Source organism: Tursiops truncatus, chromosome 1 (assembly GCF_011762595.2).
Source record: "Tursiops truncatus isolate mTurTru1 chromosome 1, mTurTru1.mat.Y, whole genome shotgun sequence".
NCBI lineage: Eukaryota > Metazoa > Chordata > Mammalia > Artiodactyla > Delphinidae > Tursiops > Tursiops truncatus.
In genome coordinates, this window is record NC_047034.1 from 171079525 (window position 1) to 171092155 (window position 12631).

General features: G+C 51.6%; 1 protein-coding gene across 1 annotated transcript in view; it reads left to right on the top strand.

Annotated features, from left to right (window-relative positions):
* The window catches only part of PADI2 (peptidyl arginine deiminase 2), a 45925-nt gene that overhangs the window by 15769 nt on the left and 17525 nt on the right, over positions 1-12631 (top strand). The window contains exons 4-6 of the mRNA XM_033842491.2: positions 4314-4375; positions 6660-6777; positions 8354-8479. Of these exons, the coding sequence (XP_033698382.1) occupies positions 4314-4375; positions 6660-6777; positions 8354-8479 (306 nt within the window). The remainder of the gene's footprint in view (positions 1-4313; positions 4376-6659; positions 6778-8353; positions 8480-12631) is intronic.

Sequence of the window (12631 nt, forward strand, 5' to 3'; positions counted from 1 at the left end):
CCTCAGAGGCAGGAACGCTCTGAATGTCCCAGGATGGTGGGGCTGCCCCCAAGGATGTATCTGAGTCTGTCTCACCCTAGTTCTGTGCTGAGTCCACGCTGAGCCAAAAACACCCCTGACTTCAGAGTGGACAGTGTTCTGGCTCTGCCTCGTCCAGCCACATTGTGACCACCACCCTGAGCCTGTTTCCTCATCCGCAAAATGCGATTCACGGTGAACTCCTGCACAGTGTTTACAAGGGTTCAGTGGGGTGGTGCATCCCGAGGGCCTGGCGTGGGCTAGGTGCGCAGTCGATGCTCTTTGCTTTCCTCCCTTCCTCTTGGGGCCGTCCATTTTCCCTCTGCCTGGATGAAGCTGAAGAACCTTCCCGTGCCTCAGTCTTCCTCCTGGGATTCGAGAACGAAACTATAATGCCCTTGGCCAAATCAGACTGTGGGTCTTGGTCCCAGTCCTGCCAAAAACCTGTTATGTGCCCTCCCCCTCCAGACCTCTTTTTTTTTTTTTTTTTTTTTGGCTGTACCACACAGCTTGCAGGATCTTAGTTCCTCAACGAGAGATTGAACCCGGGCCCACGGCAGTGGAACTGCAGAGTCTTAACCACTGGACCCCCAGGGAATTCTCTAGACCTCCTTTTTCCCAGCTATAAAATGAGAGTTTTGAGCTCATTTGTCCCTGAGGGCCTCTGAGCCCCCAGTTAGGGCTGATTTGCCAAGCCCTCCAGGTTAAGGGGGAAAGTGGGAGGGGAGGGATCTCGGAGGGAGGAATAATCTCACCCTCTTTGCTGTGGTCCTGGCAATGAGAGCAGTACATGTACAGGAGCCTTGAGAATTTTTAGCATCAGCTAAGGCCCTCATTCCTTGCATCCCCTCCGGAGAGCTGAGGATAACTGCCCTAGTTGGCTGTTGGGGAAGAGAATCCTTCCTCCCCAAGCTGCCCAGTTAGGCAAGAAGGCCCGGCACCCTGCCACTGTCCATGGGGGCCGGAAGCCCGCCAAAACTCTTATGCCTCTGTGTCGAAGCCGAGGCAGTGTTTTGATTCTCAGGGCAGACTGCCTTGAACCCAATCCCAGTGACATTTCCAGTTAATCTGCCCCATACCCCAGGTGCCACCTGACACCTTGGGGCTATTCTGGGGAGCTGAGGTAGGATTCAGAGCCTCTGGGAAATGTCTGGACCCCAGAGGCCCTGAAACAGATGTCCTCTCCCTCCTTCCCCAGGGAAGACAGAGCCATCCCGGGAGGTCAGAGCCCTGCGCAGACCATGCCCGCCCTGCTCCCGTCCCCACAAAGACCATCCCTTGGAATCTAGATAAATTGGACATTGGGGGAAGCTTTGAAGGGGAGAAGTCCTTGAGGGATGGCTTATAGCTTGAGGGTGTTTCTGAGGGAGGGGTGGAGGGGAGAGGAAGCCATTCCAGTTGACTGTGAAGTTGGGTCATGGGTCATAAGAGAGAACGTGTCGAGCACTGTGGGAGGTCGGGAGGTGGGCGATAAGGGAGCCCCATTACGCAATGCCTGAATTTCATAATGGGAAGTCAGTGAAACTTGTCTGAATTTAATAAACCCAGAAAGAGCAATAAGCACGTTATTCGGTATTATAGAGATTGCCTCAGGCAGGTGAGGGGACGGGCTGGACAAGGAACTCCTGGGTTTTTTTAGAAGCTATTTGGTACTCTTTGATTTTTTTTTGTTTTTTGCACTGTACAAATATTACATTGATTTAAAAAATTTAATTTAAGAAATTCATAGTGGGGAGTTCCCTGGCAGTCCAGTGGTTAGGGCTCGGTGCTTTCACTGCATGGCCTGGGTTTAATCCCTGGTCAGGGAACTAAGATGCCGCAACCTGCGCTGCACGGCCAAAAAAAAAAAGTAAGTAATGAAGTAAAGCACAATGAAGTGCTTCATAATTTCTCTCCTGTGCCCCACTGCTTTCACAGACCACAGGATCCGTGATGTGGAACCATCTTGCAGCCTAGAGACCAAAGCCACACGGCTGCCAGGGTGGGGAGGTGGCCAACTTCCCTGAACTTCAGGGGGGAAGTCCTGGTCTTGAAAGGCAGGCTTGGGTTTTGGAAACAGTCCAGGGTAGAGATCAGCCTCAGACAGTGGAGGGAACGGCCAAAGGCAGGAGTCTGGAGTCAGAGACCCGAGTGGGACCCCTGGCTCTGCACTCTCTGGGGACTTCATGGTCAATGCCCTGCTGGGTGTCTCTGTTTCCTCATCTGTATGGTACGAGTGGCTGGGTGGAGAGGGGGGCAATTGAAGGGAAAACACACATGGGAAGTGCTGTACCGTCCACAAAGAACTATACGCGCAGGAGAGATTGTTATCTTGAAAAGCAAAGAGTGATTCCTGGAGGAGGCTGGGTCTGCAGCCGGTCCCCAGGCAGGAGCTTCAGGAAACCAGCCTCCCCGAAAGGCAGCATTCCCTAGGGAGTGTCCCGCTGGAAAGTTCATGAAGGTCTGGGAGCCAAAATCAATATTGTTGCTCCAGGACCTTGTTGTTTATCCATCCTATATCTTACAAGTTTACATCAGCCTCTTTAACAGTAGCTGGTGGTGCCGCCTTCTTGGCTTTCTCCCTAGAATTCTTATCCTGCACCAGCCTCCCAGCTCATCAGCCCAATTTGCTGACAGGTGACGTCTCCAAGTCTGGGTTTGCTCACCTGTAAAATGGGAACAATATTTATCTCATAGGACTGGGGGCTTCTTGGGAGCAGGCACGGGGCCCCGATTGCCCACCACTGGTCCCCACGACTTGTGTGGTGCGTGGAACACAGTAGATGCCCAACAGTGATTTGCTGCGTGAATGGGATCAATGGGAAGAGTTTATTTAACTATTTCCTATAGCGCCTGACAGTGGGGCTGCAGAGGTGGGAGTGCTGCCTCTCCAAGGACCAGGTGCCCTTAAAGCCCCCCCGCTCCTACCTCCTTCAAAACCCAGAAGAGCCACAACCAGGGTTAAAAGGGAATCGGACTGTGGGCAAAGGGAGGCCCCGAATATAATACCCCGACTTAGGAGAGAGAGAGAGAAGATGTTTCTGCCTCTTCAGGGAGAGAGCACGCCTGCCAAGGGGACTGCCCAGGAATCCATTCATTCCCACCCAACTCCTACCTCGGTGCAAGTCATGCTCAGCATGAGGCCGAGCCCACTAGGCAGTTCGGGGCCCTGAACCCAGCTTAGCTCATGTGTCGCGCCCATCACCTTCCCAACAACTCCCCTGCCCCGCCCCGTCGGTCTGTAACTCAGGGAGCCATGTTGCCTTCCAAAGGACACTTGGCAATATCTGGAGACATTTCGGTTGTCATAGCTGGGGGGAGTTACTGGCATCCAGGGGGCAGAGGCCAGGGGTGCTGCTTAACACCCTGCAGTGCCCAGGACGGCTCCCACAGCAACGACAACAAAAATCCGGCTGAAAGTGGCAGTAGTGCCCACCATTGCAATTAGGGCAATTCATCTAACTGGAAAGGGCCCCACTTTTCAGATAAAGAAACTGGGGCTCAGAGAAGCTGTCTAACCTGCCCAAAGCCACACAGCTTATAAGCAGAGAACCAAGGTTGAAGCCCAGCACCGTCTGGTACTAAACCTTGGGCTCATTTCAATGCCCCACACGGTCCCCACAGCAGGCCGAGGGATAGAGAAGGTCCCTCCCCCAAGAGAAAGGATAAACAGGGACCCTGCAGTGGATCCTCTATCTGGTGGCCTGGCCTCTTGGGCACCCTCAGATCAAGAGGGGTTGAAGACCCAGTTTCCCACCCAAAGTAAAACCCTCAGTCCTTAGAGGTGGGCCCTAGACCACCAGGAGTTCTGGGAGAGAAACGCACACACGTGCACGTATGCACACACGCCTAGGGCAGACTAGGAAAGGCAGGTAGGGAATCCTATGAAAGTTTTCAAAATATGAGCTTGGATTCAGACCAGACGCAGCGTGTGCTTCAGTTCTGCTCATGCGACCTGTGTGCCCCTGCGCATGTGGCTTGGCCTCTCTGAACCGAGGCTCCCAAATCTGTCCAGTGAGGCTCATCCCATCCACCACCCAGAACTGACTGAGGAACAGTAAAGGGGTGAGAGATCCCTGACCCACCTGGCAGCCCCTCCAAGAGCTGCGCAGTCTGCACGGTATCTGCTCGTGTTTCCATCCCACAGTGGGGGGTGTTGAGGTAGGGGGTTGGCTAAGATGCCCTCAGCAAGGCACTCCCCTTCTGGGAACCAAGCAAATGGGTGAGCTGCACCCTAATCCCACCCTAATCTTCCCCCTGTCCCAGGCCTACCCAGTCTGGCAGGCTCAGCAACTCACCCATGTGTCTGTCCCCAGAGATCTCCTTGGATGTGGATGCAGACCGGGATGGCGTGGTGGAAAAGAACAACCCAAAAAAGGTACCTCGCTACAAGGGCAGACTGAACGGGGGGCTTCCAGGGCCAGAGCCCCAGGCTGGGTCCTGCAGGCAGCCGTGGTCCTCCCAGCAAGCTTCAACAACTGTCATTTTACAGATGAGGAGACAGGTTCCCAGACACACACTCCAATGACAGAGCCCACCAAGGAGCAAGCTCCTTAGAGGGACAGCGATGGAGCAGGTTCCCGAGTCCCAGTGGCTCCCATCCACAAGATGGGGACACCCAGTTCACAGAGTTGGTGGAAAGGATGAATGTCCTGCCACAGAGGAAGTACTGCCAAAGCATTTGCTCTTATTATTTTGCCTTTTTTTTTTTGGACCATGGGGAGCAGAAGATTGCATTAATCGTTTCCAATTCAAGGCACATCATCTGTAATGGTGCGTGCACAACCCCTCTCCCGTTTTTAGTTTTTCATTTATTCATTCATTCGTTCATTCATTCATTCATTTATTCTCTTTGATCCTGCATTCCCCACTCCCATTCTGCTCCCCTACGAAGGAGCACTTCATGGTTTTAACACATCACTTTCTGTTCTTGTGATTCTTGCGAAACATGCGGTGTGGTTTGCGTGTGTGTATTTTTAACTTGTGCAGACAGATAGCATTGTGTTCTCCAAGTCGTTGATTCCTACTTTTTCCTCAACCCCATTTTTAAGCTCTGCTGGTTTTGCTCTATGCACATCCAGGCTTCTTTTTTCCATTTTCTGCCCTTGTATGGCATTTAAATTTTTGCCATGGCCATACATTACTTTTTTTTTTTTTTTTTTTTTTTTTTTTTTGCGGTACGGGGGCCTCTCGCTGTTGTGGCCTCTCCCATTGCAGAGCGCAGGCTCTGGACGCACAGGCTCAGCGGCCATGGCTCATGGGCCCAGCCACTCCGTGGCATGTGGGATCTTCCCGGACCGGGGCACGAACCCGTGTCCCCTGCATCGGCAGGCGGACTCTCAACCGCTGCGCCACCAGGGAAGCCCCCATACACTTCTTTTATAATAACAACGTAAAGTCTGGTTTAAATTATATGGAGATGGATACTTTAAAAAGCTAAATAAATACAGCCCATTGAGAAGCCTGGGGCCTAGCAGCCAGCTGCAGACTCTCTGCATGTCCTCAGGCCTATAGGGGAGTCCATTCCCCCAGCCTTCTTAGGGGGCTCTGCCCCAGCCCTGCCTTCCTGAGGGCAAGGCAGCCCCACACATATGTTCTCTGTGTCCATGGCCAAGCTACGTGCCAGTAGGCACCACAGAGGCCTCTGAGGCATCCAACCTCCGCTGAGGAGCTGGGGAGTCACCCAGTCCCTGTGGGTCTGAACTTACCCAGGCTTCCTCCATCTGGGCCAGTGAAGTTTCATACGTTCTTTACTCATCCCATAAATATTTTTTTAAATTTTATTGAAGTATAGTTGATTTACAATATTGTGTTTAATTTCTGCTGTACAGCAAAGTGACTCAGTTATACATGTATATATTCTTTTTCATATTCCTTTCCATCATAGTTTATCCCAGGATATTGAACATAGTACCCTGTGCTATACAGTAGGACCTTGTTGTTTATCCATCCTATATATTACAAGTTTACATCTGCTAACCCCAAACTCCCACTCCTTCCTTCCCCCACCCCACCTCCCCCTTGGCAACCACAAGTGTATTCTCTATATTTGTGAATCTGTTTTTTGTTTCATAAATATCTTCATTTGCATCATATTTTAGATTCCACATATAAGTGATATCGTATTGTATTTGTCTTTCTCTTTCTGACTTACTTAGTATGATAATCTCTAGGTCCATCCATGTTGCTGCAAATGGCATTATTTCATTCTTTTTAATGGCTGAGTAATATTCCATTGTGTGTGTGTGTGTGTGTGTGTGTGTGTGTGTGTGTGTGTGTGTGTGTATTATGTTTGTTTATTTATTTATACCACATCTTCTTTATCCACTCATCTGTCAATGGACATTTAGGTTGTTTCCATGTCTTGGCTATTGTGCTGCTGTGAACATAGAGGTACATGTATCTTTTCGAATGATAGCTTTGTCTGGATATATGCCCAGGAGTGGGATTGCTGGATCATATGGCAACTCTATTTTTAGTTTTTTGAGGACCCTCCATATTGTTTTGCATAGTGGCTGCACCAATTTACATTCCTGGGTAGTGGCTGCAAGAGTCTCATACTGGGTCTGTCTCTCCAGTGTCCTATGGGGTCTGCGCTGGGGTTGAGAATATCTGTCAGAAGATAGAGAAGACAGCACTGACCTCTCTCCTCGCCAATGCAGGCATCCTGGACCTGGGGCCCTGAGGGGCAGGGAGCCATCCTGCTGGTGAACTGTGACCGAGACACACCCTGGTTGCCCAGAGAGGACTGCAGCGATGAGAAAGTCTACAGCAAGGAAGGTACCACAGAATCCACACTTGAGCTTGGGGTGGGGAGCAGGGAGGAGCAATGAAAGCACTTATGATAAGTCTTGGGCTGGGCCAAGGGTGAGGCAGGTGTGGCCTTGGGTCTCCTGAGGATGGTGGACTCAGGTATCCACTCCTGCTAAAAAACAGACAATAAAACTATCGATATAGTTCAATTGGAACCATGTTTTTTTCTTTTAAAGTTTTTTTGTTTGTTTTGTTTTGTTTTATAAATTCTTTTATTTATTTTTGGCTGCATTGGGTCTTTGTTGCTCTGCACGAGCTTTTTCTAGTTGTGGTGAGCAGGGGCTACTCTTTGTTGAGGTGCGCAGGCTTCTCATTGCAGTGGCTTCTCTTGTTGCAGAGCACGGGCTCTAGGAGTGCGGGCTTCAGTAGTTGTGGCACGCGGGTCCAGTAGTTGTGGCTCACAGGCTCTAGAGCTCAGGCTCAGTAGTTGTGGCACACGGGCTTAGTTGCTCTGCAGTATGTGGTATCTTCCTGGACCAGGGCTCTAACCTGTGTCCCCTGCATTGGCAGGCGGATTCTTTTTCTTTTCTTTTTTTTTTTTTTTTTTGCAGTACGCGGGCCTCTCACTGCTGTGGCCTCTCCCGTTGCGGAGCATAGGCTCCAGACGCGCAGGCCCAGCGGCCATGGCTCACGGGCCTAGCTGCTCCGCGGCATGTGGGATCTTCCCAGACCGGGGCACGAACCCGTCTCCCCTGCCTTGGCAGGCGGACTCTCAACCACTGCGCCACCAGGGAAGTCCCTGGAACCACGTTTTTTTTTGTTTTTTTTTTTTTGCGGTACGCGGGCCTCTCACTGTTGTGGCCTCTCCCGTTATGGAGCACAGGCTCCGGATGCGCAGGCTCAGCGGCCATGGCTCACGGGCCCAGCCACTCCACGGCATGTGGGATCCTCCCGGACCGGGACACGAACCCGTGTCCCCCGCATCGGCAGGCGGACTCTCAACCACTGCGACATCAGGGAGGCCCCTGGAACCACGTTTTTTAAGAAGTTGTACATATGTAGAAAAAGGAGCAGAAGGAAGTTCCCAAAAGGTTATAGGAAGTCATCTGTAGTGTTGGAGATAACAACTACTTCTTATGCTTTTTCATAATACGCAGGCTTGAGGTTTGCTTTGTCCTGATTATAAAAGTAACAGGCCAACATTCCAGCCACAATTCTCCTTTGTTCTTTTAATTAAGATATAATTGACACACAACACTAAGTTTAAGGTATACAGCATAATGATTCGATTTCCACACATCATGAAGTGAGTATTACAATAAGTTTAGTAAACATCCATCATCTCATATAGGTACAAAATTAAAGAAGTAGAAAAACAAAATTGTGATAAGAACTCTTAGGATTTACTGTCAACAACTTTCATATATAACATACAGCCGTGTTAATTATGTTAATCATGTTGTACATTACATCCCTGGTAACTTATTTATCTTACAACTGGAATTGTGTACCTTTCGACCACCTTCATCCAGTTCCCCCACGCCCCCACCCCACCCCAACGCAATTCTCTTAATTCTAACCTCCTCATGCATCCACCCCTCAGACCTCAAGGACATGTCCCAGATGATCCTGCGGACCAAAGGCCCCGACCACCTCCCCACCGGATACGAGATCGTTCTCTACATTTCCATGTCGGACTCGGACAAAGTGGGCGTGTTCTACGTGGAGAGTGAGTGTCCCCAGCCTGGCCCTCCTGCAGTTCCCATCCAGTCAGTGCTCTCTGAGATACCCCTCGGGGGCCCAGCTCCTCCCTTTAAGGCTCCCCAGACCCCTCCCCTTAGTAGTCACAGGTGCAGGTGACTGGAGAGGGCCAGCTTCTTGGTAATGGTAACCAGGACCACCGTTGTCCTGTGAAGTCAAGAGGACCCGTGGGATAGATCTCTCCTCCCTCAAAGGAGTTGGCAGTGACAGATTTATGTGGAACCCCGACGAGTTCCACGTGAACCAGGGGAGGAAGGGCTTTTGAGGTCCATCTTTCCCAGAATCACATCACCTTCATGATACCTGAGGCAGGTACCCACTCCCTCCCACCCCCACCAGGTGTTTTCTGCTCATCTCAGACTTTCTGAACATGAGAACTGCCCCTGACTTTTAAAGAGCCCGTGACGATGCTGTGGGCACCTTCAAGGAGCGGAGCCCTTGTCCTCTTGCCAAGGACAGGGCCTCCTGGGTCCCCAGTGAGTCAGGAACGTGCTTCTGCCATGGAGCTAATCCCCGCAGCTGCCTGCTCTGTCTCGTTCCTTCTGTGAATCGGTGTCGAGCCCCCTCAGTGCCAGGTGCTGGTCTCAGTGCCGGGATCCCTGGGTGAACTCTGCCATCACACCCTGCCCTCGGGAAGGAGACGGTCTAATGAGGAAAGCACAATTGGAGGAAATGACACAGACCAAGCAGTAGAAAACGGCAGGGGCAAAGGCGAGGCACCGCTAGCCTAGATGGTCTGGCAAGGCCTCTCCGAGCAGGCGACATTTGAGTTGAGAACCAAAGCAACCATGAGAAAGAACCAGCCGTTCATGAGCTGAGGGAAGAGTGTTGTAAGCAGAGGGAACAGCGCGTACAAAGCCCGGAGGAGGGAACCAGTATTGGAGGAACAGACAGAAGACCGGAGGAGGGAGATGTGTTGGAGTCAAGGTCAGCGAACTGGGCAGGGGCCAGCGCATGCAGAGAGGGCTTGCATTTTATTCCAAGCGCACTGGAAAGCCGTTAGAAGGTTTTAAGCAAGTGACTGTCAAGGTCTGATTTATGTATTAAAAAGCTGTCTCCGCAAAATCGTTTGCTGTGGTGCAGGGTGAGGCCTCCCCCGCATGCCCAGCTCTCTGGGGGGCCCAGGGTCTCCAGGCTAGCTCTGGGGCCCTCCTCTGACCAGGCCCACTAAGAGCAGTCGCCATGAGGACTTGGTCCCAGTGGCCCTGGACCCTCACCTCAGGGAGGGATTTAGCCAGGACAGCAGTGGACCCAGCTGCCACCTGAAGCCAGTCCACCTCCTGATCCGCCCTGGGCTCGGGCAGTGACCTCACGCAGGTTGGAATGTCCCCAGAGTCAGGCCGGCTCCGCCGCCTAAGCGGGCCGGAGATGTTGATGCTTACCCTGTCCAGGCCAGGGTTGCCACGGCGGATGGGGCTGCCGGCCGGACAGGAAGGGTACAAGCAGGATCTCGGCTTCTCGAGCACATTGTGTCGTATTGTGACCCTCAACCTGTTGCTGCTAGTGACACCTGGACATTATCTAGAGCGTCTTTTTGTTGATGACAGTGGATTGAGATCTGGCCCTTAATCACATCCCTCTCCCTCACTGCCGTCGAGATGGGTCCTGAGCAGACAAGAAAAGGAGGAGCCACTGCTGTGAGTGCTTTGCGATGCTGTTCCCCGGTCTGTCTCATCTGGGCTGCCATCTTGCAATGTGGGGGGAGGGGCGGTGTTACTGATGCAGCGATGATCCCAGAATCGTCAGTTTCCCACAGAATTGGAATCCTGGGTGAATACTCAGTGCCACACTAACCGGGATGAAAAATAATTCATCTGTGGTACAGTTTCCTCTTCTTCCTTTTCAGTCATGCAGGCATTTGGGGGTTTTGTCAAAATCCATGTACACCTGTGGATAAGAATATGTTGTGTTACATGAACGTCATGTGTCACCTGTGTCCCTCAAGGGCAGGGGGCTTGGCTGGAGGCTGAGGGACCCTGAGAGGGAGCTCCAGAGCCCAGGAGGTTCAAATCCTGCATCTGGGCAAGTCTACTCACCAGGCCAGGCCTTGGGTTCCTCTTCTGTGATGTGACGTGGGGCTAAGGAGAGGCCTGACAGTTCCCGCTGGTGACAGAGATTAGATAAGGAACATGTGTCAGCACTCAGTAGCCGGCCCGTGGAACACTCTCTCTTGCTTTTGGGGGGTTATTATTATGAGTATTAATTACAGTAAGTCCCCTACATACGGACGAGTTCCGTTCCAAGAGAGCGTTCGTAGGTCCAATTTGTTCCTAAGTCCAGCAAAGTTAACCTAGGTACCTAGGTACCCAGCTAACACAATCCAAGGGCAAGCTGCAGTTTCACTTACGCCGGATATTGATGGAACGCACGTTCGCATCTTTGAAATTTCGCAACTTGAAGGTTCGTATGTAGGGGACTTACTGTATAATGATTGCAGTGGACAGGTGTCTCCAGTGCTGTTAGGAGGACCCAGGTGTCTGTGCTCCAGCCTCAGATTCTGCCTCAGGATCCCAAAGTTGGGACCTGACCTCTTCCTACAAGGGTGCAGTGACCAACTTGTCCCAGTTTGCCCAGGATTTTCCTGGTTTTAGCTCTAAAAATCCCTCATTCCAGGAAACCCCTCAATCCCAGGCAAACCAGGACAGATGGCCACACTATCAAAGAGTCTCCTTGGGAGGTGGAATGGCTCCAAAGTGACCAGAAGGGTTATGCCACATGCCAGCCTGCGGGGCCGATGCCTGGGGCTAAGGAGAAGTCAGGGTGGCTGGCGGGGCCCAGCCCGAGGCACGTGGGCTGCTCAATAGAGGGTCATTGTTGGTTCCTGCAGGGAGAGCTGGTCACACTCAGGCAGGACTGCACCCAGCTGGGACAGGGGATGGGGGAAGGAGGCTCCGCGGGACAGTGGCTGGATTGTTCCCGCTAAGTCATCAATCTACCTAGAGCTGGCCCAATACACTAGAAAGAGAGGCACATGTAAATTGCAGGCCATAGAGGGGGAAAAACTGCATGCAGATGGGCAAGAACGCATCCTTCCATGTGGCCCAGCTCCCCTGCCAGACCCCCACCCTCCCAGGCCCGGGTGGAGCGCGCGCACACACACACACACACACACACACACACACACACACACACACACACACACACACACACCCACCCCACCTAGCTGCCCAGAGCCCTGGGAAAGTTTTGGAGTTTTCTGCAAAGACAAGTCAGTTTCCAGGCCTGAGGATCTCTTTCCTAGCACCAGTTCAAGTGCAGCCTGGGACAGGTGGACATTGGAGGGCCTGAGTGCCCGGGGGAGAATTTTTTTAATTATGCGGAGCCATCTGGATCTACTTAGTGATTGGGACACAAGGCATATGTTGTCTTTTCTGAATGAGAAGGACTTCACCTTCTGTCTTGAGCTGTTCCTTGGGACACCCAGTGTCTGAGTCTATATGCCTCATTTCTTGGGCCCACCTAAGGGAAGGTGAGGTGAGGTATTTTTCTTTGCCTTCTATTCCTAAGCCATTCAATGAAAAGGTCATGAATTTTGCAGTAAGGGGTGTGCTGACACATTCATGGGCTCTCATAGTAGTAATACCAGCAAGTCCTAGCTGTGTTACCAATGGTTACCCTTGGTTACCGAGCTTACCTCAATTGCTGATGCTGTCATTTTATCTTGCAAGGACCCTGTGGCGTAAGTGTTATTATCCCCCATTTAACAGACGAGTAAACTGAGGCTCAGGGAGGTTAAGTGAATTCCCTGAGGTTTTGCAGCTTGTAAGCCAGAGAGGTACTTGAACCCGCATCTCTCTGACTCTGGAAGTAATAACCACTAAGGTAACCCACCCTTAATGAGATGTATAACCAGGGTCTAGTTGAGCACATTGTCCTACGTGAGGAACCATCCTGAGCCTGGGCTTTGCTGGTTCCTCCGTTCATTTTGCAAGTTTTAATCAAGCACCCTATTCATGCCAGGACTGTTCTAGTTACATGCTCTAGCCCTCAGGTGACTGGTCAATAATCATACCCATTGTTGTTGACAACAGTACTAAGCTGAGCCTGATTCTGCCCTTCCAGCTCTGCAGGGCATAAAGAAACTCCTTCTGGAACTGCATAGGGTCCTACCTCCATGCCT